Source organism: Thamnophis elegans, chromosome 11, assembly GCF_009769535.1.
Source record: "Thamnophis elegans isolate rThaEle1 chromosome 11, rThaEle1.pri, whole genome shotgun sequence".
NCBI classification, from domain to species: Eukaryota; Metazoa; Chordata; class Lepidosauria; order Squamata; family Colubridae; genus Thamnophis; species Thamnophis elegans.
In genome coordinates this window covers 46,148,687-46,176,397 of record NC_045551.1, presented here as the reverse complement: position 1 = coordinate 46,176,397, position 27,711 = coordinate 46,148,687, and the positions used below count along the sequence as shown (strand labels likewise).

Below are 27,711 nucleotides of genomic sequence, written 5' to 3'. Positions count from 1 at the left end.
TCAATAACAGCCATCTCTCCAGTTACCATCCCGTAGAGTAGTAAATGAAGAAAGAGGTTTCGGTGGCTGGAGAAAACTGTTTAAAAAAACCACACAAACAAGATAAGCATAAAATAAGGCGACGTTCCATATACAACTAAGCACAATGTTTTGCTATCTTCTCCACAAGTTGCAGTTGACATACTTCTCAGATGAAATCTCGCAGAATGACCTTCTCATTTTTAGCATCATCAAAAGAAAGATTTGGTGGAATACACTGCACACATTCTTTTAATTTAAAAGAACGTTTTAATGTCTTTTCAAACATGGGACAAATTGGTCTTCTCATTCTTTGCTCAGATCTGCCCAGATCCACAAGGGACTTCAAATGTTTTACCCAGTAGAAAAACTGGGCAGGAATAAGTGCTAGGATTAGTGGCCAATCTTGCCCTGAAATGAAGCTACTAGAATTCTCGGACCTCTTTTTAAAATGCGATAACGTTGTTCTTTTGGAAATTTACCAAACTGATTACAGAGTTAACCCGTTGCTGATATTTCCCCCTCCCCCACTTCAATCTATTGGGTTATTCTTTTCATATAACTGGCCCAGCAAGATCCCCCTTTTTAACTGTAGGTCTTTGGAAGGTAAGAATCCTTCAGAAATAGAATTTACTAGAAAACTTGTAATTATTGGGTCACCATGTCGGAGATATTACCTTACCAAAGCGAGTAAGAGAATAAACACAGGCAGGCAAATTAGGTTGATCTTGACAATTAAGCAGGGTTCAGCCTATTACCACATGGATGGGAGACTTGAGAAAATTTTTAAAAAATCTGGGAGATGGTAAACCACCCATACCAGTGTTTTCAGCACTGAGTGCTGAAATGGGAGCGCACGCGCACATGTGCTAGAAGCCAGAAGAGCAGTCGCCCAGTGCGTATGTGCGTGCCGGGAAGATGGTCTTCCGGTTTCCAGCGTGCACATGCACACCAGGCAACTGGTCTTCGCACGTGCATGCACACCAGAAACAGGAAGACCAGGCAGCCGGTGTGCATGTGAGCACTGGAAACTGGAAGACCACCTTCCCAGTGTGTGCATGTGCACCAGAGGGCAGCTCTTCTGCTTTCCGACATTCCTGCGTGTGAAGACCAGCTGACCGGCACGTCAGAAGCTGGAAGAGCAATGGGCGACGATTCGCGTTCCCGGAGAGATGGCTCTGCATGCCACTTTCGACTTGTGTGCCATAGGTTCGCCATCACGGACCGATACTGTTTTCAAGAAAAGTGTCTGGATTTGTCCACATAATCAACTAGGAAGGAAGCTTGACTGAAGATTTTGTTTCTCTCTTTTTTAAAATTGTATGTTATAGAGGTCAGATGAAGCAGAATGGGATTTAAGGGAAGGGAGGCAGGTAACAGCTGTGGTGATGACGTGCTTAGAGTGCAGTACTGCAGGCTACTTCTGCTGATTGCCAGCTGCCTGCAATTTGGTAGATCGAATCTCACCAGGCTCAAGGTTGACTCATCCTTCCATCCTTCCGAGGTGGGTAAAATGAGGACCCAAATTGTTGGGGGCAATAGGCTGACTCTGTAAACCACATAGAGTGGGCTGGAAAGCACTGTGAAGCAGTATATAAGTGCTAGTGCTAACAGCCCTGGGTTTGTGTCTGCAACAGACCAATGCAGTCAGAAGCCAATAGTATATCTCCAATTGTAGAGATGAACTGAAATGGTTTTTTTCCCCCTCCTAGTGTTGACAAGATGTCGAACATAAAAGTATATTAATGGTAGTGATCAGGTCTATTGATCATTAGTATTATTTTCTAACAGAGGAAAATTACATGTGTAACTATACTCCTTTCCCTTCCTCCTCAAGGAGAACAATTAGCTAGAGCACGGGAAATAAAAAGCATATATACAACAGATTTTTCAGTTGGATGTGGCTGTCTGGCTGTGTCTGCTTCATCCTGGGGGTGGGGGGGTGGGGAGGTACTGCTGTCCACTTACTGCAAGTGTTTATCCTTGATTGCCCCTCCACTGGCATTCTGAGGGACCAGTGGCAGGAGAGGAGTGCTGGTAGAAGGACAGCTGAGGATGAATACTCACTGTGGGACCACTGCAGCAGGGGGCCTGGGGTGAAGCAGGCCGGCCAAGCAGGCTCAGCCAATTGTCCTAAACCCCCAATGAATGACTGAGGCACATGAGAATCTGCTCTTCTATTGGTCTGTTTCTTGGCAAGTCGTAGATCTGCAGAGTTTAGCTGGTTTTATCACATGCCTCCGCTTAGCATTTCTGGCTGAATTTCAGAGAATGAGAAACTGAGTATGGGGGCCTTGCTGAATATGCCCCAGCCAGAGGGGGGTCCTTGGATTGAGCACTGATCACTAGTATCAGGACTAGCTCTACTTCCTCACCATCTTCTATGAAGGGTCAAAACATATATCTCATACATCATGGAAGCAGTTCCTACTATCTTTTTGGCTCTTTACCTGTGCCCCTTCCTTTACCTCCCAAGCCAACTCCTCTGCCAATCTAATGTATGGTCTTCTTCTTTATTCACTCAGTAAAGTCAGGAGTTAATCCTTTTCTCCAAGCAAAGATATCACAATAGCTAATGTCAAACCAGCGGCTCAGTTAAAAGAATTCATACCTTGCCAACACCAATTTATTGGCTATAAACCAAAGGCAGTCCAGAATTAATAGGGTAACAGCACAAACCAACTGAAAACAACTATTTGACCCGTTATCTATCTATGGATATCGATGTTTCTTGTTATCTACTTCTAGTTATTTCCCAACTGGTGATTCCATTAATGATTTTTGCATCTTTTGCACATAAATTTCTGATGACTTAATTCTCGAACATAGCATGTCACTAATAACCTCATATCCATGTCGACATTGAGACAAATCAGTTTGTGTTTGTTTTGATAAGAAGCTCAGAGAAGATTGGATTCTCATAGGGAAACTCCTCTAAAAGAGATGCAGATAGACTAGTATCAGTATCAGTATCAGATATCAAATCAAAGTTAGAGGTGATTTGCTGGTTTCAATAAACTCAGTACAAGCTGGTAAGCCTGAGCTGGATTAATTTATAGGCAGGTGGGAGAAAGAATTGTTTGGATGCTCTTGTAATTGCATAATGAAAAGGAGGTGTCATGATAGGTCCTTCTCATCAATACAGAAATCTTTGGGTGGAACTGAGGATGACAGAAGAAGATTAAAATATGTATATGCCAGAGATGAGTCTGCAGACAATGAGCTGCCAATATGAATGATGGGTACCCATTTATGTCATGTAAATGATGATAAAAGGTAAATGTAAAGGTTCCCCTTGCACATATGTACTAGTCGTTCCCGACTCTAGTGGGCGGTGCTCATCTCTGTTTCAAAGCCAAAGAGCCAGCATTGTCCGAAGACATCTCTGTGGTCATGTGGCCAGCATGATAAACCCCGAAGGTGCACAGAACACTGTGCCAAAGTGGTCTCTATTTTTCTACTTGTATTTTTCCATGCTTTCGAACTGCTAGGTTGGCAGAAGCTGGGACAAGTAACGGGAACTCACTCAGTTATGCAGTGCTAGGGATTCAAACCACTGAACTGCCAATCTTTCTGATTGTCTTATCCACTGAGCCACTGCGTCCAAGCGTAAATGATGATATACGTATGTTAACATGCATGGAGTTAACTAGAGTTGAAAAATTGAATTTAGAGGGGGGGTTTATTGTATTTTAGAAACACCACCTGAGAAAAAGGAGGGGAGAGCTTCTTTTGGCATGTGAAACCCTACTCATTTCGCTTATATTAAGAGAAAGGGTATTGCTCATCTTTAGTTTACATTTTGCTCTGATTCTGATGAACTGTAGTGTTATTGATACAATTTATGATTAGGGTTAGAATCCAAAGTTACAATCTACCATAATCTGGTGTCCTTCACACTCCTACCATATCCAAAGATTAAATTTATAAGACACTTGATTTATGAGAATTCTTACTTGCTTAGGGTGTGGGAATTATTCTTTAAAGTTTATAAGCCCAATTTCTCCTTCAACAAATGTATTCTTACCTTCGAATTGGCTGTGCAATTTTGCTCCTAGGTATACTGCTTCCACCTATGGCCAGGGAAGGCCTAGGAAGACTACTACGAGTTACAATATTTGTGTTTGCAGTCTTGTTTGGCACTGGAATGCTTGTACTGGAGTGCATTTGCAAGCTATTATTGGACAACGCAAGGCCACTGCCACTACTACTTCCTTGAACTGTTGGGCTCACATAGGCCATAGCTTTGAGGGGCTGCCTGGCAGATATTGGAAAGTGTCCCACGCTGTGGACTCTGTGTTGAAGTTGCCCTGGTGAAGGAACTAGAAAGAGAAGCAGAAAACATTAACTGACAGCTATCATTGAAGAGAAATGTAAATAATTCCTGACAGTGACTTCACATATTAACACGAGGAAGTAAATTATATAAACAAATGTACCATGTAAAAATGTATTCAGATGCTCAGTTATTATGTAGTTATTTCCTGTTGTATTTGGCCCTTTTTGTATGAAATTCAGGCATGCATATCCACGGGGAAGGCAAGGGAAGCAGATGACAAAACATTTACTGTATCAAAGCCTGTTTAACTGAAGCACAAGTTGTTCTGCAAATACTTAAGGGTGAGCTTTGTGTCATAATGACACTGCACGAGTCATCTTTTGGTAATTGAGTTTCGGAAAACATTTTAAAACCCCCAGAGAGGAGAAAAACTGAAGAAAGGGTAGTTAACAACAGCACCGGATTGAAATATTTTCGCATCCAAATCATGCCGAACAACTTGAAAGTTGGAAGCAGAAAACCTCCTAGCATTCTTTAAATAATGATAAAATAAAACTAAATCTGGAATCAATTTGCATTGACTTGAAGTACCAAGTCCTACCAGCAGCATTCATTGGATCATTGTCTCCTGGAAATCAAATCTCCCTGCATTTGGGAATTTTACAACTATGTTAACAATAAATGCATAGAAAGAAAATAGAAAAATCCCCTTGTTGGGTATTGTTTGGGAATCCTGTTTTTAGTGACAGAAAATAAAAGTATATTTAAAATAAGAACAAAATAATCTCCATTAAACCATTTTCCTGAGTGCAAATCTTCAAAGTGAAGCTTATCTCAATTTAAATTTAATTCTTTATGCCTGCCTAGGAACAGAGGAAGAGAATCTGTAGACCCGATAACTAGTAGGGAGCTAAGAGAAGTAAGTTGTATCCCTAGAGCTAAGATCAAAGATGTGTCAGAGAGGCTTACCAAAATAATCAAGCCCACCAATTATTATCCCTTTCTCTTCTTTCATGTTGGGATGAAGGATCCAACCCAAAGCTTGGATGTAATATCTAGGGACTATGAACAACTAAGCAGGAAAGGAAACAATACATGATACAGGCAGTCTTCTCTTCCATACTGTCTACCATAGGTCAATACTAAAAGAGGGAACCAAGGATTCTAAAAGTAAACCACTGTCTCAAAGGATGGTGCCATTAACACAACTTTGCATTTACATTATCTACAAAAATGGCTTCTGGCAAGAGACGGGCTGCATCCGGAGGTGGGCGTCACATAATGTAACAACCGGTTTGGTCAGAACCAAAAATGGGAGCGCATGCTCGCGCTCACTCGCTTCACTCTCGCGTGCACCTTCCGCCCATGCACGTAGCAAGAAAAACACAGCGATTATATAGGATGGGATAGCGCCGGGGCTGGTGGGCGGGCCCAGCCATTGCTCGGAACTACCGGTTTGCCTGAACCGGCAGCAGCTCCCAAAGACTGGGAAACAACTAGCTAGGCTCATCCGAAAGGCTTTAAACTAAAAAAGGAAGGAGAGGGTGGCCAAACTTTAAGACCAAACCCCAAGAAAATAAAGCAGACAATGAGGAAGGAAGTGGAGAGAAGGAAGGAGAATTCAGGTATAAAACAGGAGAGTTAAGAAGCAAACGCAAAGTCAGCCATTACTCCTCAGAGTTTGGGGGAACGAACAGGGAGAACCTGAAATCCTAATGCACAAGGACAGGTACGATATTGCTGTCATTGTAGAAACTTGGTGGGATGGAATCCATGACTGGAACATACTGCCAGAAGGACATAAATTATTTAAAGCAAACACACCGGGGGGGGGGTGTCCGGCTGCTGCTACTGTCGGTTCGCTCAGGGACGTGCCGTGTGCAGCCGCTTGAACCATGCTACGAGCACATGCACAATGCTAAATGGCGGTATCTACGGCGCCACTGAGAGAACCGGTTCAGGGGTGTGGCAAGCTGAGTTGCTACCTACTTGGCCAAACCGGTCCAAACTGGTAGGAACCCACCTCTGAAACACACCCAACCAAAGAGGATATAGCAAAAGAGGAGGTGTTTACATACATTGTATGTAAGTAATCACTCTCTATAGAAATACATGATACGAAGGATGAAGGCCCTCTTGAATGCATTTGGGTGAATATTAGAGGAAAAAGAAACGATATTGCTAAAGGGATATGCTACAGGCTACCCAACCAAGCAGGAGAAAATATAATGACTATTTTGCTGGACATCAGCTACCAGTAAATGAGATGTGCAAGAAATATACTACTGTAGGGCGATTTTAGTTACTCTGGCACCCTGGGAAATAAATGCAGCAAGTGGGAGATCTTTCTTTTTATGGCAGGATGCCAGCATACCATAGAAGCTGAAGGTGGCAGATCTGACACATAGAGCATCCTGACAAACTCAAAAGTATTGGATCAAAAGATCCAAGAATAGGAAAGAATGGTAATCAAACAGCTTTCAATAAATTAAAAAACCCCACGAATATTCCCATACTTACTGCAAGACTGCATTCTGGATACCCCATTACTGGCTCCATGTAAGTTAGAATCAAAACTTAGGCTGTTCCTCACAGACCCTGCTGGGCTGCTGCTTGTATTGACAGTAAGGGTACTCGGCATTCGAGCTAAATTAGGCATGCTTCTTCGGAGTTTGTCTGCAACAAAAATGCATTGTCTGAAAAAACGAGGCATGAATTTCAAAGAGAGAAAGTTCTTTTGGATCAAGTCAAAAGGACCAATCGAGATGGGGTTTACAGAAGGACATAGCTGGTCAAGCAAGCTAATATTGGCAAAATCTTATCTCTTTTGATTGTGCCATGCCAATTTCTATGGCAATGGCAATACCTTAACTTAGAAAGCTCCAACAATATTCTTTTCACACTAGGATCCCATTTTTTGGAATGGGAATAATGGTGGTTGTGATATTCCAAAAAAGAAAGAGGAGGAATTTGCCCTTGGTGGCTCTAAAAGTTTTCAGTTAAAAAAAAAATCTATGCCAGTTGAAGCTACTCCAATTCAGTCCCAAACATCGTGAACCTTCCTTACTTCGTGTTTCCTCTCCCTTGTGGTCCTAACCACTCAGAAGAGTGGTAGAAAATTCGTACCTCAATTTTTGTGCCATCCCAACTTTGAAAATTAAATCTGTCCTAAACCAACCAAGTCAGATGTATTCAAGAATTGTGGTTTTTTTCCCCCTTAAAAGGACTTTAGCTATGCTGCAGTCCCAAAATAGTCACAATATGTCATGAACAGATTTAGCAAGTTTCAAGCTGTATGGGCCTGAAGGAAGACAAAATGATAACCTGTCAGATCATAAAACAAACTAGTTCAAATTACAGCTAGCTATAATTTTCATGCTTTTTTGTGAGATCTTCTGACATAGTATTTGCCAGGTGTACTGAATTGCAAAGCTGTCAAATACTGATACTGTCTGTGTGTGTGTGTGTGTGTGTGTGTGTGCCTGTATTACAGCATTTGACAGCTTTACAATTAAGCTGTATATATAGTTGCTACACACACACACATGTACACATTGTATTTTTCGGACTATAAGACGCACTGGAGTATGAGACACAGCAAGATTTTGAAAAAATAAATAAAAAAACATTTTTGCCCTCCCCAGAGCCCAGGAGCACTCTGGAGGCCTCCCAAACCACAGCCCATTTTTTGTGACACGTGGTTTTTCCACAAAACCGGGGTGTGCAGAGGGTTTGGGAGGCCTGTAGAGTGCTCCTGGGGGCTTGGGAGGGCAGAAACACTGTTTTTGTGAAAACAGGCCCTTTTTCACTTGTTTTTGCCCTCCCCACACCCCAGGAGCACTCTATAGGCCTCCCAAACCCTCTGTGTGGCCATTTTTGCACAGGGCAGGGTTTCAGGAGGCCAAAAATGCTATATTTAGTGTATAAGACGCACTCAGATTTTCACCCTCCTTTTTTTGGGGGGGGAAGGTGCGTATTATAAATACGGTATATAAAATGTTATCTTTTCCCAAAATTAAAGAAATGCTGATGGATTCACTATAATTCAATTTTTTAATGCAAAACAAAAAAAATTACGGAGTCAGCAGCATCTGTTAGTCAGGGTCGCCCCAACAATAGATGCAGTTTACTGTGATGCATGGATTTTGAACCTTCATTTAAATTAACCTTCCTTTCTTAATACCTTCTTACTTTATTAGAATCTGTTAACAGTTAACTGTTGTAATGGCTGAGAGTGACAGGATTACAAGAGCTCGACTTGAAACAACAAAATTCATACTACTAAACATAGGAATCCACTTCTTATGGAAGAGAAAATGTGTGCTTGAGTGGGAAAATAAAAAAAAAAAGAAATTTGAAGAATGGAACATATATGGAAAGAAGGAAACTACTTCCAGAATATTAAGCCTTTATGAATAGTTTTTAGGCATATTGTCAAAAAGAGAACAGCCCACTAGTATTACAGTGTGTTCAGGATCAGATGTAAGCTGATGTCAAGAAAAACTCACACAACCCAGCAACTCTTACCTCCATTAATTCTGTTTGATTGAGACTCCAGAAGATTTGGCGGTTGAGGAGAACAAAATGGCTGCTGTTGATTATTACTGTAGGGAAAATATGGGGAAATTGGGCTCCTCCTACAGTCCCGTATGTTGGAGAAAGTTTGGGAATGGGGAATTCCTTTTTGGAAAGGAGAGCAACGGGTGAGTCGAGGCTGTGGTGGGGGCAAGTGGTCAAATTCTTCTTCCTCATCTTCAAGGCTATAACGATCAAATTCCTGATCACCACCGATCCCTTTTTTGATCAAAGGAAGAGAAACATTGGAAACATTTCTTGACACTGAGGTTGAAGTTGAAGCATAGTCTTGCCTCAGGCCTGTAAAGGAAAACAAGATCCAAAATACAAAGTGGTAAAAAATTGTACTTCTACTAATAATATAATTATAATTGTATTATTATTTCCATCTTGCTGGACAAACCATAATCAAAGAAGTAAAAATTATAGAGATTTCAGAAAGGTTTTGTTGTGGTCCGCCAGCGGCCAGAGGAGTTGGCAGCAGATTCGGACAGTGAGGAGGTTGGGGAGGAACATGGGCCATTCCTGGAGTCAGAGGAAAGCCCTGATGAAGGCCCTGTGTCAGAGGCAGAGAGGGAGCCGGAGCCATATGCCAGTTATCAGCTGCCTTCAGAGTCAGACATCAGTGAGACAGACGAGCAGCTGGAGCCTGTTCCCAGTGTGCACATGTGCAGAGTTGCCAAAATAAGAGAACAGCTAAAGAACAGGGGTCAACTTGGGAGTAAGGCCACAGCTGGACGATGAATGGCCCTCCCAGAGGAAATAAAAGAGGAGTGGAATTTGCAGGAGACAATTAGTTTGCTTAATTGGTTTGTAACTCTCTGAGATTCCTTGCCATATTTTGCAAATATCGGCCTGTCAGATCTCCAAGCCAGATTAAGGCCTGTGACTATAAATCCTCCCTTGAAAGACTTTGATGGATGTGAATGAGCAGAATTCACAGTAAATTAATACAAGGGTTTTTTATCAGGACAAGGAGTTTGCTTAATGCTCTTGGGAAGCCTAGGTCATAACAAGTTTCTTTAATATGAGTCTGGGTAAATACATGCTCTTGGTAAGAGGAGATTTCCCACCCTTATTTATTCTGCGTTTATTAAGACTAGATTTTTTTTGAAACTGCCACAAATTTAAACCGCTAAACAGAAATGATCCTTGGCTCTATTTGTTGAGAAAGGTATAGTTTTATCAGAAGTCAAGTTCACTGAGAATTGTCCGCCCAAATCCCCAAGTTCAACTTTGCCCTCCCTTAGCTGCCTCCCATCGCTGTGTTCCCTCCCCCTTCAATCAGGTTCAAGCAAGGTGTTTTCAGAACGATCACTTCAAGCACAGGTTGGCATGCAGCTGCATTCTTCTCCCAACTGTTGACCTTGAAACAGCATTCTGGGGAGAATACAGCAATTACTTTCGCTTTCCCCCAAGCATCCACCTTCCCATCTACCCTCCCCAGAGTCCATGACACATCATCACTGCATGATATTGATGCACAAGGGAGTGCGAGGTAGCAACGGACCCGCTTATTTCTAGGTTTCTTTCCATTTGGGTTGTCATTTAATGAGATAAGCTATCAACTGATTTTCCTGCCAAATCTTGATTATTTACATTCACTCTCTGTTCCACTCCTTTCCCAGAACCCCACAATCTCTTACAATAGCTGCTACTAGGCTGGTAGTATTGCACGGCATTGCATTGTAATGCATATCTGTATGCTGAACCTTCATATTGCAAATAGTCAGCTCAGTTACTAGTGAAACCATAAAATACATATAGTTTAATATATAATGAATCATCCCCAAACAAGATGATTAAATACATTTTAAAAAAAGTAAATTCTGCATTCATCTATAATTTGATCAACTTCAATTGAAAACTAGTATGCATACGTTTTTAGCACAGAAGTGACACACTGCCATTTTCTCTTTATGCAATTAGCTCACTCTCCACTCCAGTTAGGTTTCTTCTCTTTGCAACAGTCAAATGCCATATAAATTAGGATAGTTAATTGTGATTTACATTGGCTATTCAATTAAGTTCTTGAAAGCATATGAGCCTACACATTTTAAGGCCGTGAAGTACTTCATATGCAAAAGGCAAATGGGGAATGCATGACTGTGTATATACAATATCAGTCTCCAACGCCTTCAATTCAATGCCTATTTTCCAGGGAACACGCACCCGTCATAAGAAAAGCAATTCAGTTTTGTGAAAATATGCAGATGTTTTAAGGAGTTACAGAGAAGTAATATGCAAACACCATTTTCCCTTAAAAACCAAATGTGGTGTAGCACATTTTCAAATTTTAACTAGGTAATTTTTAAAACTCATCTTCTACAAAATCATATTATTTTGCAAAGGTCAAGCCCTTTTTTCTCTAATCAGAAAGCACCCCACCCCCTTATTTAGAAGTAGGAAAATAAAAGTTTCAACCTACTTTCTTCTTGTAGCCGAGCCATGATCTGGACATCGGTGAGGTCTTGTAGTTTATACCCCATGGAAATGGAATCATCTTCTACTTCTGAGGTGCTCAATTCACTGTCCAGAGATGACTGGGGACTAAGAGGGGAGCTTCTAGAAATGCAGTCTGTTGAAAAACATTACATCCATAAGCATTTCATAAAAAATAACAGCACTCATTCCTAAATTAATACACTACAAATGTGACTATCCACATCATCCCAATATTATAAATATCTTATTTGGAAGAAAGACTCAATGACACTCTAGAAAGTGCACTAAAAAATGCCCTGTCACCTAAGGATATGCATACTTTGCAGATGATTAGGAATGTGCTCAGACGACACCTGACATCACTGTTTTATGTTATTCATTACATAGAGCCACTTCTACAAACCTCAAAAAAGTTGCTACTGCCTTGAGCTGATTCATTAAAATTCCTAAAGCAGGTGAATTAATTTGCAAGTTCAGAAGAGTGCAGAAAATGGCTGTAAAGTGCTGGTGAATGGTTAAACATACTGTGTTTCACCTACCCCGAAAGTAAAGGCTAGCTTGATTTTTACATGTATGCCCAATATAAACCTGTTGTGGCCCAGCAGGAGCCGTTGGAGCTGCAAACAGGCTCCGATAGCGAGGGACCCTATGAATCGGCTCTGGAAGATGTGGAGGACCCTGGACAGGGGTCAGACTCCGAGCAGGGACCAAAGAGGCTGGTTGGCCACCAGGAGGCACCTGAGGCATGGAGCAGTGGTGAAAGCCAAAGGGAGTTTGTCCCTGACGTCAGACCCTGGAGGAGTGGAGGAGCTAAGGGAGGTGGTCCCGGATGCCAGGCAAAGACGGGCAGATAAGCACCGACAGCAACCACGGAGATATAGAAGATAATTGGGGCCAGGTGGTTGTGATTAGGCTCCTCCCAAGAGAGTATATAAGAAGAGACTTTGGGAGGAGGCTTTTTGCAGGACACAACCATTATACTAAAGCTGAAGAAGCTCTTGTGTGTATTTCTTATCTGTGGAAGTCTAGGATGCTGCCAAAGTCTTGTCGGTGTGTTAATTTACTGTGAATAAATTGTCTAGCAGTAAACTCACCATATGGAGGGGGGTCACAACATAAACCCTACCCCCAAAATAAGCCCTAATTAAGACCTCACCTACTTCAGGTGCACGGGTAAAAATTAAGCTAGGGTGGGGATGCCGGTGGGTGGAGCTGCCCTACTACTTACCTTTGGACAGTTGCAGCCAGGCCTGGGACACCCCAACACCTGCCTTGCTGACCCATTTCTTCTGCAGTTGGCAAGGCTTTCCTGAAGGCCTCTACAGCCAATAACAGAGCTTGGATCAACTCTGGATCTGTTATCGACTGAGGAGAGCTTGAGGAAAGCCTTGCCAGCCGCAGAGAAGTTCCTGGAGGCCTCTGACAGCAAAAAGGAGGCCAGGGGCGACGTGCGCAAATGAGGTGAGTCAGTGGACGACACCCTCTGAAAAGGCCTAGTGCCCTTTTTGGTGGCAAAAAATATATAAGATAGGGTCCTATTTTGGGGAAAACACAGGTTCTTCTTTCAAATCATTTCCAAATATTCAGTTCTATTACAGTCCATTTAAACAGCATGTATTAAAAGTGGTATTATAGTTATCTCTGTTCATTAATTCAATACAAATAGGAATCCTATAATTTCTTCACGTTAAAAAAAGTAGAACAAAGAAACAACAATGAAAACTGCAGTATGGATTTATTTTAGATTTGGGATTCCTAGTTATTTTCCGTCTATTATTTGTAGTTTTCCTTACAGCCAACAGGGTCCTTAAAGCGGGGGTCACCGTCTGTAAACCTACAGTGCTTGGATTTAGAGAATATTAAATTGCTATGTTAGTAAGAAAGTAGGCATTACCTGTTTGTTCAGGTGTTAATATTGCTTTGCTGAAGGTTTTAGGGAACGCAGGGCTGTTAAAGCTATTGCTATATGGAGTGAACCTTGCAACAGGACTATAAGGAAAAGCCAAGGATACAGATGAAGAGAAGAGACTCCGCCATCTACTAGCTGTTAGTGGGCACAGAAAAGAAAATATCAGTTTGTGTTTAGCAACAGAATGCATATCTATTAGGAAGTTAATATCACAGGAAAGATCAAACAGTAGTGATGTTATGTACATCTAGAGAGACAAGTATCATTGGAGACAGGGAGTTTTATTCCCAAACCAACTGATGTATGAGAGATTTATTAAATTTATTTGCTGTCCATCTCATATCAAAGCAAGATGCCATTTGCATGGGAGTTAGTCCCACTGAACTGATAGAATGCCAATAATTTTCTGGTTCACCGACAAATGCACGCCCGACAAATGCCTGCCAACAAAACCACGGCGACAACACCGCGACGTCAAAAGCGCGCCCACAACAGCGCGTCGACAAATGCGCGCCAACAAAAGTGCGCTATCCACAAACAACATATTGGGACGTGAAAACAACTTTATAACCCTAACGTAAAAACCCTAATTGCACTTTTGTGGGCGCGGTTTTGTTGGTGCGCTGTTGTGGGCGCGGTTTTGACGTCGCGGTGTTGTCACCACGGTTTTGTCGGCGTGCATTTGTCGGGTCAAGTAATTTTCTATAGGTTAGAGGGAAAAAATCCTGTTTAAGATACATTTTTAAAAAACTACATTATCAGGCAAAAGGGAATAAAGTGTTTTTTCTTTTCCTAATTTTCTTCTCTCCCGTACAATACAATTTAACGCTGAACATTTTAAACACTTCTTGGTACCAATATCTAGCTATACATATTATTTAAATTTAAATTTAAAAATAAAATAAAGGATGTTAGAATATTATAATTATGGACAAAATGAGCATACATACTGAAATAAGAACTTTAGAAGTTATAGTTTTGTTAAACACTAAAATCATTGTTATTGAATACAGAATAACAAAGTCGTATTTAAAAACACTTAAAAGAAATGCTATATTAGTGAGCTTTTAATTATCATAGAAAAAAGGTTTTTGAAACCCAATATTATTTGGATTAATGATTGATGACAAACTTGAATGAGTGAAGTTTCACGATAAACCACAGATTCACTTGCCAAATAGCCAATATAAATTGCATCCCCTTTTTTAAGCTTTTAAGTCAATAAATGTAAGTATTTCTTCTTTTCACCAAAATGAAATTTCAAGTTACATAAATACAATTTTTAATGCAAACGTACATGCTCCAGAGTAGACATTATTCCATTATAATCATGCTAAATGCCAAACTGGTGTACAACCAGGGTGGATAAAAATTGATGAATATATATATATATATATATATATATATATATATATATATATATATATATATATATATATTTATTTATATTTATATTTATATTTATATTTATATTTATATTTATATTTATATTTATATTTATATTTATATTTAAAGTCACAACCCCTGGTATGCCCAAGTATGGGAGGAAGGTCACACTTCCACTCTCTGTCATTAGGCTCGTCACAAGAGTCCATCCAGACAGAAACCCAATATTTTTTACTGTTGCCTTTTTTGTTACATTTGTTATATTTATGCTGATAAATAAATAAATTATTTATTTATCAGCATAAATATAACATACATATATATATATATATATATATATATATATATATATATATATATATATATATATATATATATATATATATATATAGTGTCACAACCCCTGGTAAGCCCCAATAATGGGAGGAAGCTAACTGCTTCCATCATCTGTCAATCGGCTCGTCACAAGAGTCCATCACGACAGAAACCCAATATTTTTACTGTTGCCTTTGTTATATTTGTGTTTTTTTATTTGTGCTGATAAATAAATAAAGGGAGACTAGTACAGCGCAGGTTCGAATCCCAGTAAGGGTATGGCTAGCTGATGAGAGCTAAATAGCTTGAAATAGATCTATACTAGTCTCCCTTTATTTATTTATCAGCACAAATAAACACACACACACACACACACACACACACACACACACATATATATATATAAAATCAGATTTTTAAATTTTAAATCTGATTGTTTTTATTTAAATCAGATTTTTTTTATTTTTATCAAATTTATTTTAATAAAATGCCTTTGGAGTAAAAATCTATCTAAAGACAGTTTTCTATTTAAGCTACATTAATAATTTAGTTTATTCAGCATGAAATGGAGCTTAGTTATGTAGCATGAGGCTGTATATTCTGCAATATTTACATTTTTGGTAAACTCATTCAATGAATCCAAGCTCTGCAAGCTGAGATAACATGCACTCTAAATAGGAAATCTTCACTTTGTTTGCAAAAAGTAATATTAAAGATTCTAACTACCAGCAAGAATGAGTCCTTACATTTAAAGAGCACCTGTCATTTCTGATCCATCATGGCAGCTCCTGTTAGTGGGCATCCACTCACCTGCTACCTGCTACCTGCCTCACCCTGTTATGTCCCTGCCGCATCACCAGCTGTTAATTAATGGGACTTTAATTAAATTAATGGGACTGTCGGTGAGTCAACAGCGGGTCATAGGAGGAGCTGCTCTGGGACAGAGGTGACATTTGCTCTTTAAAAATTATATTTAAATCGACTTGATTTAAATCAAGTCTTTTTACTATTGATTTAAATTGACTTGATTTCAATCAAATCCACCTTGTGTACAGCCAATGATGGATTGAATCATTTACCTAAATTATGCACGCGCATATATGAAAGAGAACACTTTTAACATGTCTTCTTGATCTTATTTGTCTTCTTGATCTTATTCCAAGAATAACAAAAGACATTTTTAAGACAAATTTCCATCTTTTGTCCTTTTCATTAGAAATCCTAAAATATAAAATGCCTTTAAAATGAAAAAAAAAAAGGTCCTTTGTGCCTTTGGACGGGTGTCATAACAGTCTGATCCAAGGCCAGCTCCCTGTCACTCCAAATGCAGTCTGCAGCTCACGTGTGGACAGCATTCATTCTTTTGCCACAATTGCGCCTTTGAGAAGACTCACAGTGAACAAAGCTACTGTTTTTGCAGCTGGGATTCCGAGAGCCCCAGTAACAAAAACACAGCATTTGTACAACCCCACCCCCCCAAAACAACCTCTAGAGCAGACAGCGCATGTTCTAATCTAGAGCTTTCTGCTGTTCTTAGAGTAAGTGTGAGGTCTATTCCAGTCAGTTTTAGCAGGAGTGCCTTCAATAGGCACAGGGGAAGGGAAAAGACTTATGGACATTCTGCTCTTCTTTTATAAGTAATTTGAGAATAGAACTGAGGAAGGAAGGTGTGAAAGTCAGAGGTATGAAATGTGTTTTAGGAAAAGTGATAAAAGTACAGTGTTCCTTGGCTGGCTGACTCTTTCTTTCTTTCTTTTTTTCTCTCTCTCTCTCTCTCGCTTCCTTCCTTCCTTCCTTCCCAAATCCTCAAGGAGGCAAATATGTCTAATGTTCCTTCCTCTTCCTATTTTCCCCTCATCAAGCACCTGTCAGGTGAATTGGACTGAGTGAGAAGGTTGGACCAGAGGTGGGATTCACTTATCTTCCCTATCAGTTTGCAAATGTGAGCACGCTTCTGTCATCTGTGCATGTGCACCACCTTCTGCGCATGTGCAGTGCTCATGGATTACATCAGGGTGTGTGGGTGGAACCTCCTCCGGCCACCGCTACCGGTTCACCCGAACTGGAGAGAACTGGCTGGATTTTATGTATTTATGTGTCAACAAGTACAAGGAAAAAAGTATGAATACCACCTCTGGGTTGGACCCAAGGTCACTCAGCAGGCTTTTATGGTAAGGCAGAAGTAGAATTCACGGTCTCCCGCTTTCTAGCCAGGTGCCTTAACCACTGGACCAAATTGGTTCTATTGCCCCAGCCCCCAATTGATCAATGTATTGGTGCAGCAAGCCAGTCTTTGCAAAACTGAATTTCTACATTCCCTTTCCTAACAGTTGCTACACCAGTTTCATGGCTCTGCTCTGTATTTTGCACACGATAGTACTTGAATCTGACTGGGATACTCTGTTTGGGGGCAAAGGTAAGGCTTAACTTGAGTAAGCTTCCACTCATTAATTTTCTATTTTCCTTACCTTCAGCTCAAGTTGTTTCCAAATAAAAGAACTCACTATTCTGTCTAACTTTGGATAAGCAATTCCCTTTAGATAACTTTTCACTCTTAAATACAACCCAGTTTTCTTGGTTGGTGCATTCACCTTTCTACTGAGTTTCCCTTCTGTTGATGTAACATATATGTATGTATGTATGTGTGTGTGTGTGTGTGTGTATATACATATACATACATACATACATAAATATAAATATAAATGTAAATATAAACATAAACATAAAGATATAGATATAGATATAGATATAGATATATGTGTGTGTGTTCGTAGATTTTCACGGGCGTAGGTATGCTGGTCTTGTTGTATTCAGGTCTTTTTCCATGTAAGATTGAGATTGTCTTGGCAACGTTTCGGCGAGGTCTCACTCGCCATCTTCAGGGTGGTGTTAGTGAGACCTCGCTGAATTGTCATTTTCTCTTTGTGGCAGCCTCTCAAATACTGGAATACTGCTATCATGTCCCCCTCAGTCCTTCTTTTCTCCAGACAACCAAACCCAAATCCTGCAACTGTTCTTCATATGTTTCATTTTCCAGGCCTTTAATCATCTTAATTACTCTTCTTTGCACTTGTTACAAAAGCTCAACATATTTCTTGTAATGTGGTGACCAAAACTGGATAGAGCAGCTCTTCTTGTCCTTCAAAGTCATTCCTTCTGCCCATTACATATCAGTTGTTTTCTGACAATTTAGAGGGACTTCATACCAGAGCCGCGGTGGCGTAATGGTTAGAGTGCAGTACTGCAGACTACTTCTGCTAATTACCGGCTGCCTGCAGTTTGGCAGATCGAATCTCACCAGGTTCAAGGTTGACTCAGCCTTCCATCCTTCCGAAGTCAGTAAAATGAGGACCCAGATTGTTGGGGGCAAGAGGCTGACTCTGTAAATCGCTTAGAGAGGTCTGGAAAGCACTATGAAGCTGTATATAAGTCTAAGTGCTATTGCTATTAAGCGCTAATGTTTGTATGGGAATTTCAGAACTTCATGAACATTTTTCATTCCTTCCCACAATCTGTCCGATTCAAGGTAGCTCTTCCAATGTAGGAGATATTTTAAGTGTTCGTGCACCAAGAATTCATAATATACTCCGCCTCATATTAATCTTACCCATCCACCAAAATGTGCAGAGGAGAAGAAAGTGCTGAATATCAAACATGAACATGAAATAACTGGGCAAATACAAGTTAAATTTCACTGAAGCAGGCAATGAGTAGATATGAAAGCTGCTCTGCATAGTGGACGATAAGCCTTTGATAAGTGAGATAAATGCACAAACTTAGAGACGTAATGGCAAACCTATGACACATGTTCCAGAAGCAGCATGCAGAGCCATCACTCCAGGCACATGAAATGTTGCCTGTTACTCTTCCAGGTTTGGTGTGCCAGCCAGCTGGTCTTCACACATGCAGGAACACCGAAACCAGAAGAGCATATGCCCGGTGTGCATGTGCGTGCCGGGAAGATGATCTTTTTGTTTCTGGTGCATCCATGCACACCAGCCACTTGGTCTTCTTGTTTCTGGAGCGCATATGCACACGAAGACCAGATAGCCAGTGCACATCTGTGTGCCAGAAACTGGAAGATCATCTTCCCAGCACGCACATGGGCACCAGGTGGCTGCTCTTCTGGGTTGTGGCATGCATGTGTGCATGTGCTCCCGTTTCAGCACTCATTGCCAAAAGGGTTCTCCAACAATGGCTTTGAGGAAAGCCATATCTAATTTTCCATCACAATCTTGGCACGATCTTACACATTTATACCCAGCCTTGGTCAAATCCAACTGTTTCTCTAAAGGAAACTATGCAGCCTGGATAATCCCAGAGGCTTAAGGAACAGCTGAGTTGGGACTTCTACAGAGCAGGTGACACTGATGATGTCCACAGACTTCTTGAAAAGAAGACAAAGGTATACAGTGAATTGTTATAGACAAATTCTGCGAGAGGCAATAAATCAGTCCAACTGCCATGTTGATAAGAGACATAGTCGCTGATGTAGTAAATGTGTTCATATCTTCTGCTTCTAATTGGTTCCTTGGCTTTTGCCACAATCATCATTTCACCATACTGTCAATATTGCACTTATTTCACAAACCAGTATTCTGAATCAACTTCCTTTCTGATTCTAGTCATTTGAAGGTATTTTCTGACAAATGAACAAACACGTTGTTGTACAAGCTAAGCGAGAATTTTAAAATGACACTGGCATTCAAATGAAAACAACTATTTATAAATGTGCACCAGACTTTAGCCATATTTCCAAAAGATAAGGATATTAGAAACACAACGAAGAGCTATGATATGTGTCTTAAAATCATCGGACATAAGACCCCAAAAAATTCCTAATCCTTATTTTATAAATAAAATAAAATATATAAGGACAAAATCCATATAGAAAAACATTCACATGGCTAATCTTACATTGGTACTGATATCTAACCAACTACGATCAGTAAGAAAAGGTTCAGTTAAAAAAAAAACCCAAAATAAATTTGAAGAATAGAAACTTAGAATTACCTTGTTCCAGCCTGAAGCACAAAGAACGCTTAGCAGCTTCCATCTCAGGGCTTGGATTATCAAGAACATGTCGACACCACTGCAGGGGAGTCAATAACTTTTTTTGCTGCATGATGCCCTTAACCGGTGCAGCATATAGCCTCAATAGAAGCAGAGAAAAACGGTTAGGGCAGTATTCTTTGTAGTGGTGGTAGCTGTAATTTTGTACCTTTGGTGTTTGAAGAGGAATTACAAGTCCTAAAACAATACAATGCTTGAAGCATTAAACAACATTAGTTTTAGCCTTTCCTAAGTCAGGCTCATGTAACTATTTATTCCTCCAAGAATGGAGATATATGCAATGTACGTCCATTGGTGAAATAATATGAGCCAATAGTTAAGCTCTAAGCAAGTCTTGAATTGAAGTTAAATACTATACAGGTAAATCCTGGACTTAACAATCATGGCACCAGAAACTCAAGAATTTTAGTCATAATATATTGTGGTTACAAGTCAAGGGACCACATGACTCACCCGATTTAACAACCATTTTTACAATGACCGTAAAGTGAGTCACCACGGTTGTAAAGTGAATCAAACGGACGTTGTCAGCTGCAATAAATCAGGAACCAGGGTTGTTCAAATTATTGCAAGTTTATTCCATTTTATCTCTTTACAAGAATCTGAACTACTAATGGTTAAGGCAAATTGGCGGTTAGATATGAGTCAATGGAATTCAAGGAGGGCTGGGACTTAGATCTCTTGTGAGAGTGAAGGGACTCCAAACTGATTGCGCACTTGACCCCACCCTGGGACTTAGAACTTATTACAACATGTGCAAAAACATGCTTTGATACCAGAAAACAGAAAAAGTATTAGGAAGTCTCATTCTGGTTCCTCCCCAGTTCCCTGGAATATAAGAGGAAAGGAAGAGAAATGCAGTCAGGCTTGTATGTTGATGTTACAACCGCCTATCTCAAAATAGTTGTAGTCTTTTTGTGGTGTCTGTTTCCTGATCTGGACAACCTCAAAGGGCTGACAATAACCTAGTCTATACTTGTTCTACTTATTAAATATTGTATGCAATGTTCCCTCTAATTTTTTTTCAGTGTGTGCAGAAAAGTATAGTGTTTGAGTGGCACATTTTCATGCCTGAGCACCTGAATTTTTTTGCTGGGCAGAGGGGAGGGGGAGGGAATGACCCCCAGTGGCTTGGAGAGATCTCGACATGCTACATATTGTCTGGCTTTTGCTGAGGAGGGGGCTGCGCTTTCCACACCCACTCAAGGAATGGGGGAGGGGGGTGACTGCCTGGGCTGGGTGCATCTGTGGGTGCCTGGCTTGTCCGCTCGGGCTGGCCAGCCAACTCCGCTGAGCGAAGGTGAGGCTTTCGCCAAGGGGCGGTGGGCGGTGATCGGGAGAAGAGGGGAAGGGGTGAAGCTCAGAAAGCCGCTCCCATCCCGAAGGAAGGAAGGACTCACGACAGCCCTCCATCCTGAGTGCGGCAGTGCCACATGCGTGATCCTAGCACACTGTGACATTAAAAATCACTGCACGGCAGTTGGAAACTGCAGCGCGGCGTTTTCTTGTCACATGCGCAGCTGCGCAGCCGCACAGCTTAGAGGGCACATTGATTATATGTTAAAATTCTTACACAAACCACTAAAAGTGGCAAAGTCTAAATGGAATATGTGGTTTAAGCATATGGCTAACCATACAGGTACATAATGAAGGAATACAATTCTAAAAGAATTATTAATTTGACTGGTTAAAATAAAAGCTTGAGGTGACTAGTGGAGGAAACAAGAATGAGAAGAATATGAGTGACAAGGGGGGAGTCTGAGGGAAAAAGGATGTATTAGAAAAGGAAAAAAGTAAAATAATGTATTCAGTAGTTTAGTCCATTCACTTAGGTATGTTCACTGCTAGAAATGACAAAATCAATAGGTTTTTTGTGTTATATATAGTCCAATGCTACAATATTCTGTCTGGGTCCAAGATTTTTCTTTATTTCATCTCTCCAACTCAGAGGCGGTCAATCCTACAAGCATCCTATTGGGGCTACCCATTGCTTTGCATTTTTAAAAATATTCCTGCCCATTTATAATTTCTTTCTGTGCCATTTTGATGACATCTTCAAGTTGGTTCCGCAGTATATTTCTGCATTTCAGATTTGGTATCTGAGTGAAACTTTTAGTATTTACTCTTCCACCACTTAACTGTACTGTGTACTCAAAGCTTCTCTATTTCAGATGTCCTTGGGCTCCACACTTAGCAGCCATAACTTGTTGCTGGTATAACTATGTTGCTGGAAGTACTTTGAGATTTTTCATATATTGGAAGATTGGGAGGTGGAGGTAAAAGTTTAAAGAGCCACACTGGTGTTCTTCAGTATGATATCTGGACATATGGCATTGATGTCGTGGCTTAAACTTAGGAGTTGATGTTCCCCCAAAACATCCTAAGCAAACCAAAAGACCCAGAAACCCCAGAAGAAAAAAGGAGTCATCTATAACACACAATGCAAGAACTGTAACAACCACTATGTAGGACAAACAGGCAGAAGACTGGTAGCACGCATCCATGAACACCAACTGGCAGTCAGAAGACATGATGGAAACTCTTTGATTTCACAACGTATCGACAGATTTAACCATCGTTTCAACTGGGGAAAATGTGACAATCCTAGACCAGGCCAAATATGCCAGGGAATTTCTATAAGCCTAGCACTCTGACAAATCAGCCATCAACAGGCACATAGACATTAACAACATCTATAGACTATGCAAAAGGGACAATCAACCATCCCAAAAGAGAATAAGACTCCTGCACCTCTCCACCAGTAGTCAGCACTCAGATCAGCATAGATTAACTCCAAGGTTAACTTCAGACCAACAATCAAGTAAGCAATACCCCAATCAAGAAACTGCCAAAGAGCCATCAGTAAACAGTCCAACCAAAATATCCCTAAGACCGCTCCCATCCAAACAGACAGGCAAGACACCAGAATACAAACTGGCAGCAAACCAGCACTCCTTACTAGCCCTGAAGATGTTATCTAGTTAGGGTAATGAAACTTCTGCAAGAAAACAAGCAAGCTCAGAGAGTACCAAGGACCCTTCGTTTCATCCCTGAACTACAAATATTCTCCTTTATTGGTTGACATTCTCTGTTTACTCATTAGCCAGTTTCTTTTCATGGTATGGTTAGAATTAGATTCACAAGCATTGGGAGACATTTCTGTTGATTTTTCAGGTTTACTACGTTGAGTTCTTTTAAACATTATTCAACTTCTTAGAGACTGCAGCTGGTGAATAAAAAAAGTCTCTGATGGTATGGATGCCTTTTATCTCTCCAGATAGCTGCTTAAATTCCAGAATATTTTACAAAACGGAATTCTTAGCCAATTGTTCAACATTGTGCAAGAGTAACACAATTGTATGTAATGTCCTTTATGGATAAATGCCTAATGAAAGCTTGTGGTGATGTTAGAAGTGTGTCTTTTTGAATACAGATAATGCCATATTAATGACTGAGATTCTGAAAAAAATTCACAGACTGCATGATGTAATGAGAAATATGAAACGGAAATATAAATGGTATTTGATATGGGAAACAATGAAGGATGTTTCTTCTTTCCGCATGAATCTACATGTACTTTTCTTCGGAAGCATTTTAAATTTTGCAAGAGGAAGTATCAGAAGGTATGGTTGTAAAGAAAGTGAACCAGTATGAAACAGTATTCTCTTCCCAAACTTCTCTACTCCCTGTGAAAAAGGATTTCTCCTAAAATGACTGCAGTTTTTCTAACAATGGAGAAAACCCCCCATCAGTTTTGCTGACTGTTGAAATTTTCTGCAGTATATCACAAATACCACCTCCATTTTCATTATTTTTGCAGGCACCCATATTGCGCTGGATCTATTCATAAATATCCATACCATCACAAGGGTTGCTGACCACAGTACTGAAATCCACATGCAAGTTTTACAAGTGTAAGATTTCATCCCTCCCACCGAGGCAGTAACATTACCCATTCATTTTCAACTCAACTTCCATTTCAAACATGTATGCTAAACCGTGAGCTCCAGACTAGCTTTATTTGAAATCCCCAGCTTTTCCCATTTTATCATTTCTTCCCTACATGAGAGTAGGACAGTAGTTCAAAACTGTCCTATTTCAATCAGCATCAGCCAGCCCTGGGATCTTAACCAGTGCACCATGATTTTTTGCACAACACAGTGAAGGCAATGCAGCAAAGAACACAATGCTAACAAATCTCAGTTCCCCAGCTCCATGCTAAATTTCTTTTAAGAATTTATACTCATTCTCGTTTTAAAGGCATATGCCTATTCGTGCCTGGGATTTAGCCACCACTCCAATACAAAGAGAAGTCTTTAAAACCCAGTGTTTCTAAATCTTTGTTTTTAAACCACACAGGCAAAAAGCAGGTTAGAAACAAATGGAAGACTTGGGAAAGTAAGGGTTGGAAAAAGAATCAATGAGAAAAACGGAGATGTTCAGAGAGGAAGGCCCAATGTAAATAATAATAACGATAATGATGATAATAATAATACACATTTTCAATGTTCAGTTGACTGAGTTTCATGTTTAATTAATAAGAGATGATGATGATAATACGAATACTAATAATAATGTATCTTGTCTTTTTATGTACACTCACAGCATATGCACCAAAGACAAATTCCTTGTGTATCCAAACACACTTGGACAATAAAAAAATCTATTCTATTCTATTCTAATTTTAAACAAATCAGAATTAAAGGGGATTTGGGCAGCCAAAAGCTGGGAAAGCGAGCTATGGAAAGCGCCAGCTGGATACAAAAAAAAGGAGGAAGGGTCTCTTTTCTCAGGAAGAGCCGCAGGGAAAGAAGAGCCAGGCGGGAGACAAGCCTTTGTGCGGAAAAGTCGGGCAAAGATACCCTACCAGGTTTCCTCCTCCTCCTCCTCGAACCGCTGCTGCTCTTCTTCCTTTCCATCCCGGCCGTAGCCACCCAGCCTGCGAAGGTCCAGTATCTCCACCTCATCCAAAAGGCTGGCCGGAGGCAGAAGGATGGAAGGGGCGGCGAGGGTTTCGTGGGCTCCCCCGGTAGGGGACGGCTTGAAGTAGACGAAGGGCTCGGCTTGGCACACGAGAGCCGGCGCTGGGCTCGACCGGCCGGCTGGAGGGGAGCTGCTGCGGGGGGCTAGCGGTGCGGCAGTGGCGGCCGGGGCTAGCAGCCGCGGCTGCAGAGGGCTGCCCGGGCTCGGGCCGGGAGCCGAAGCCGGCGAGGTGGCAGCGGCTCTATTGCGCAGCTGCTCGTTCTGCTTCTCCAGCTTGCGCACCAGCTCCTGCAGCTTCTTCACCTCCAGCTCGGCGCTCACGGCGCTCACGGCACCTGGCTTCACCTCCGCCACCATCGGCTTCACCAAGGCGGCCTCCATAGCCGGAAGCGCCCCGGAACGAACCCAAGGGACTCCCTTCCTTCTTCGGCCAAGACGACCCTTTCCCGACAAGCGCGCTTCCCTTCCCCCCCGCCCCCGGGCACCTCCCGCCAGCCAGCCGCCGCGCAGCAGCAAACAGCACCCCCCCTCCCCAGCAGGAGCACCGCACCGCGCGGACGCTCGGCGGGCAGGCACCGCGCAAGCGCAAGGAGGAAACAAAGCAGGGCGGGGAGACACCCTTGCACTGCGCAGGGCGGGGCACGGGGTTCGGGAGGGGAGTCTCCTGCCCAGGATGGGGGAAGCGGGAGGCAAAGTAAAGGGGTGGTGGGGGACGGGGGCGACGGGGAAGCCTTCCCGGGCTTCTCCCGAGCACTTGGCGGGAATGCTCTGAGGCGTTTCTTTCGGGGCAGAAAAGAAATGACACCGAGGGGGGGGGGGTTGTGGCTTGCTCCATTCAACCGGTTATTTTCCTCGACGTTTCTCTTCTTATACATGGAGACATCCGAACTACACCGTGTTGTTTCTCTGTGTCATCTAATATATGCGAGGTATATGCATAATTTTGTATTTATTTATCCTGTCATGGTTAGGTAGTGGATATTGGAGATGGTGACCCTTTGCGAGATGTATGCAAGGAAAACATTCCAAGTGACAACTTCTATTCTATTCTATTCTATTCTATTCTATTCTATTCTATTATTTTCTTCTTAGATCCTCAGATTTGGTTCCTTCATGGGCATAAGCATGTACATATTTTGCAACTCACAACAGTGTTGTGATATTTCCCGACAGAGAGAACATTTAACCAGTGGACAGCTTGCCTCCAGAAATTGTGGGTGCTCCATCACTGGAGGTTTTTAGGAAGAGATTGGATAGCCATTTGATTGAGTGGTGTAGGGTCTCCTGATTGAGCAGAAGGTTGGACTAGAAGACCTCCAAGGTTCCTTCCAACTCTGTTATCCTATTCTATTCTAATCTATTCTACCACATCCCATTCCATCCCATTTCAACCTATCCTATCCTAATATATTCTAATTCTATCCTACCCCACCGTATCCTATTTTAATATTCTAATCCTATCCTATCCTATCCATGGGCATAAGCATGTACATGGAACATAGTTTGCAAACCACAACAGTGTTGTGATATTTTCGGACAGGGAGAACAATTAATCAGTGAACAGCTTACCACCATGCTCCATCACTGATGTTTTTTAGGAAGAGATTGGATAGCCATTTGATTGAATGGTGTAAGATCTCCTACCTTGAACAAGGAATTGTACTAGAAGACACTGAGATCGTTTCCAGTTCTGTAATTCTATGATCTAAATTGACTAACCTTGTCAAAGCAGGGAAGCCTATGTCCAAAATTGTTCAAGTCGCTATATCCCAAAACAGAGATGCCATAGTTGAACCAACAGAGAAAAAATATCAAACTCCAAGTGAACTGGCCTTTGAAATGAGCCAAATATGAGCCACAAGTGTGTGGTAGCAGCCAAAAACCAATACAATCCTAAATTGCATTAATATACTGATTGAATCAAGATCACGTGAGGTACTAGTACCACTATAAAGCCTTAGTAAGTCCACACAGAATACTGCATCCGCTTTTGGTCACCATACTATAAAAAAGATGAGACTCAAAGGCACAGAGAAGAGCTATAAAGTTGATTAGGGGCTCAGAGGCTAAAACATATGAAGAACAGTTACAAGAATTGGGCATGGCTAGTCCAGTGAAGAGAAATATCAGCGGTGACATGATCGTAGTGTTCCAATATTTTCCAACAGGCTGTCACAGAGCAGAGGGGGGCAACTTATTTTCCAAAACATCCAAAGATTAGACAAGGAACAATGGATGGAAACTGATCAAGAGGAGGTCAGATTGTAACTGAACTACTGGAGTCAGAAATAATTGACACCTTTGGAACCTTGCCATGCTGCGAACAGATTTACTGAATACATTAGAGAATCTTACGTAGACTTTAATAATAGTGCACAAGAGTTCCTCCAGTAAGACCCAGGATGCAACATACATACGCATGCATGCATGCATGCATTTGTTTGTTTGTTTTATATGCCACCCATCTTGTTATTTGAGGCAACTATGAGAGGATTACATATCTTGTATAGGTTTACACCAAATATCTCTGGAACCAAAACCAACTGTGTGTATGAAGGTACTCAAGGAACTTTAAAGTCAATTGAACACGTGAAATGGTGAGACAATAATTCAAACGCCCATAGGAATAAAGCTCTAGAGGCCAACAGCTATGTCATACTCCAACACAATAATTTTGTAAGAGAAGTAGACAAAATATCCTTCAGAACTAAATCCAAAGTGAAGTTAA

At 41.2% G+C, this 27,711-nt stretch overlaps 1 protein-coding gene across 3 annotated transcripts; it reads right to left on the bottom strand.

Annotated features, from left to right (window-relative positions):
• SLAIN1 (SLAIN motif family member 1) lies at positions 1–25,364 on the bottom strand. 3 transcript variants are annotated; one of them, XM_032227008.1, is made up of 8 exons: positions 24,868–25,364; positions 19,941–20,080; positions 13,212–13,361; positions 11,301–11,450; positions 8,825–9,172; positions 6,818–6,973; positions 4,046–4,340; positions 1–76 (listed from the first exon to the last, which is right to left on the bottom strand). In XM_032227008.1, the coding sequence occupies exons 1-8, from the start codon at positions 25,362–25,364 to the stop codon at positions 1–3; spliced, it is 1,812 nt and encodes a 603-aa protein (XP_032082899.1). The 3 variants fall into 3 exon arrangements, with proteins under 3 accessions (XP_032082899.1, XP_032082901.1, XP_032082902.1); XM_032227010.1 differs by lacking the exon at positions 13,212–13,361; XM_032227011.1 differs by lacking the exons at positions 8,825–9,172; positions 13,212–13,361; positions 19,941–20,080; positions 24,868–25,364 and having other exon boundaries at positions 11,301–11,361.
• Between the last annotated feature and the right edge of the window lie 2,347 nt (positions 25,365–27,711).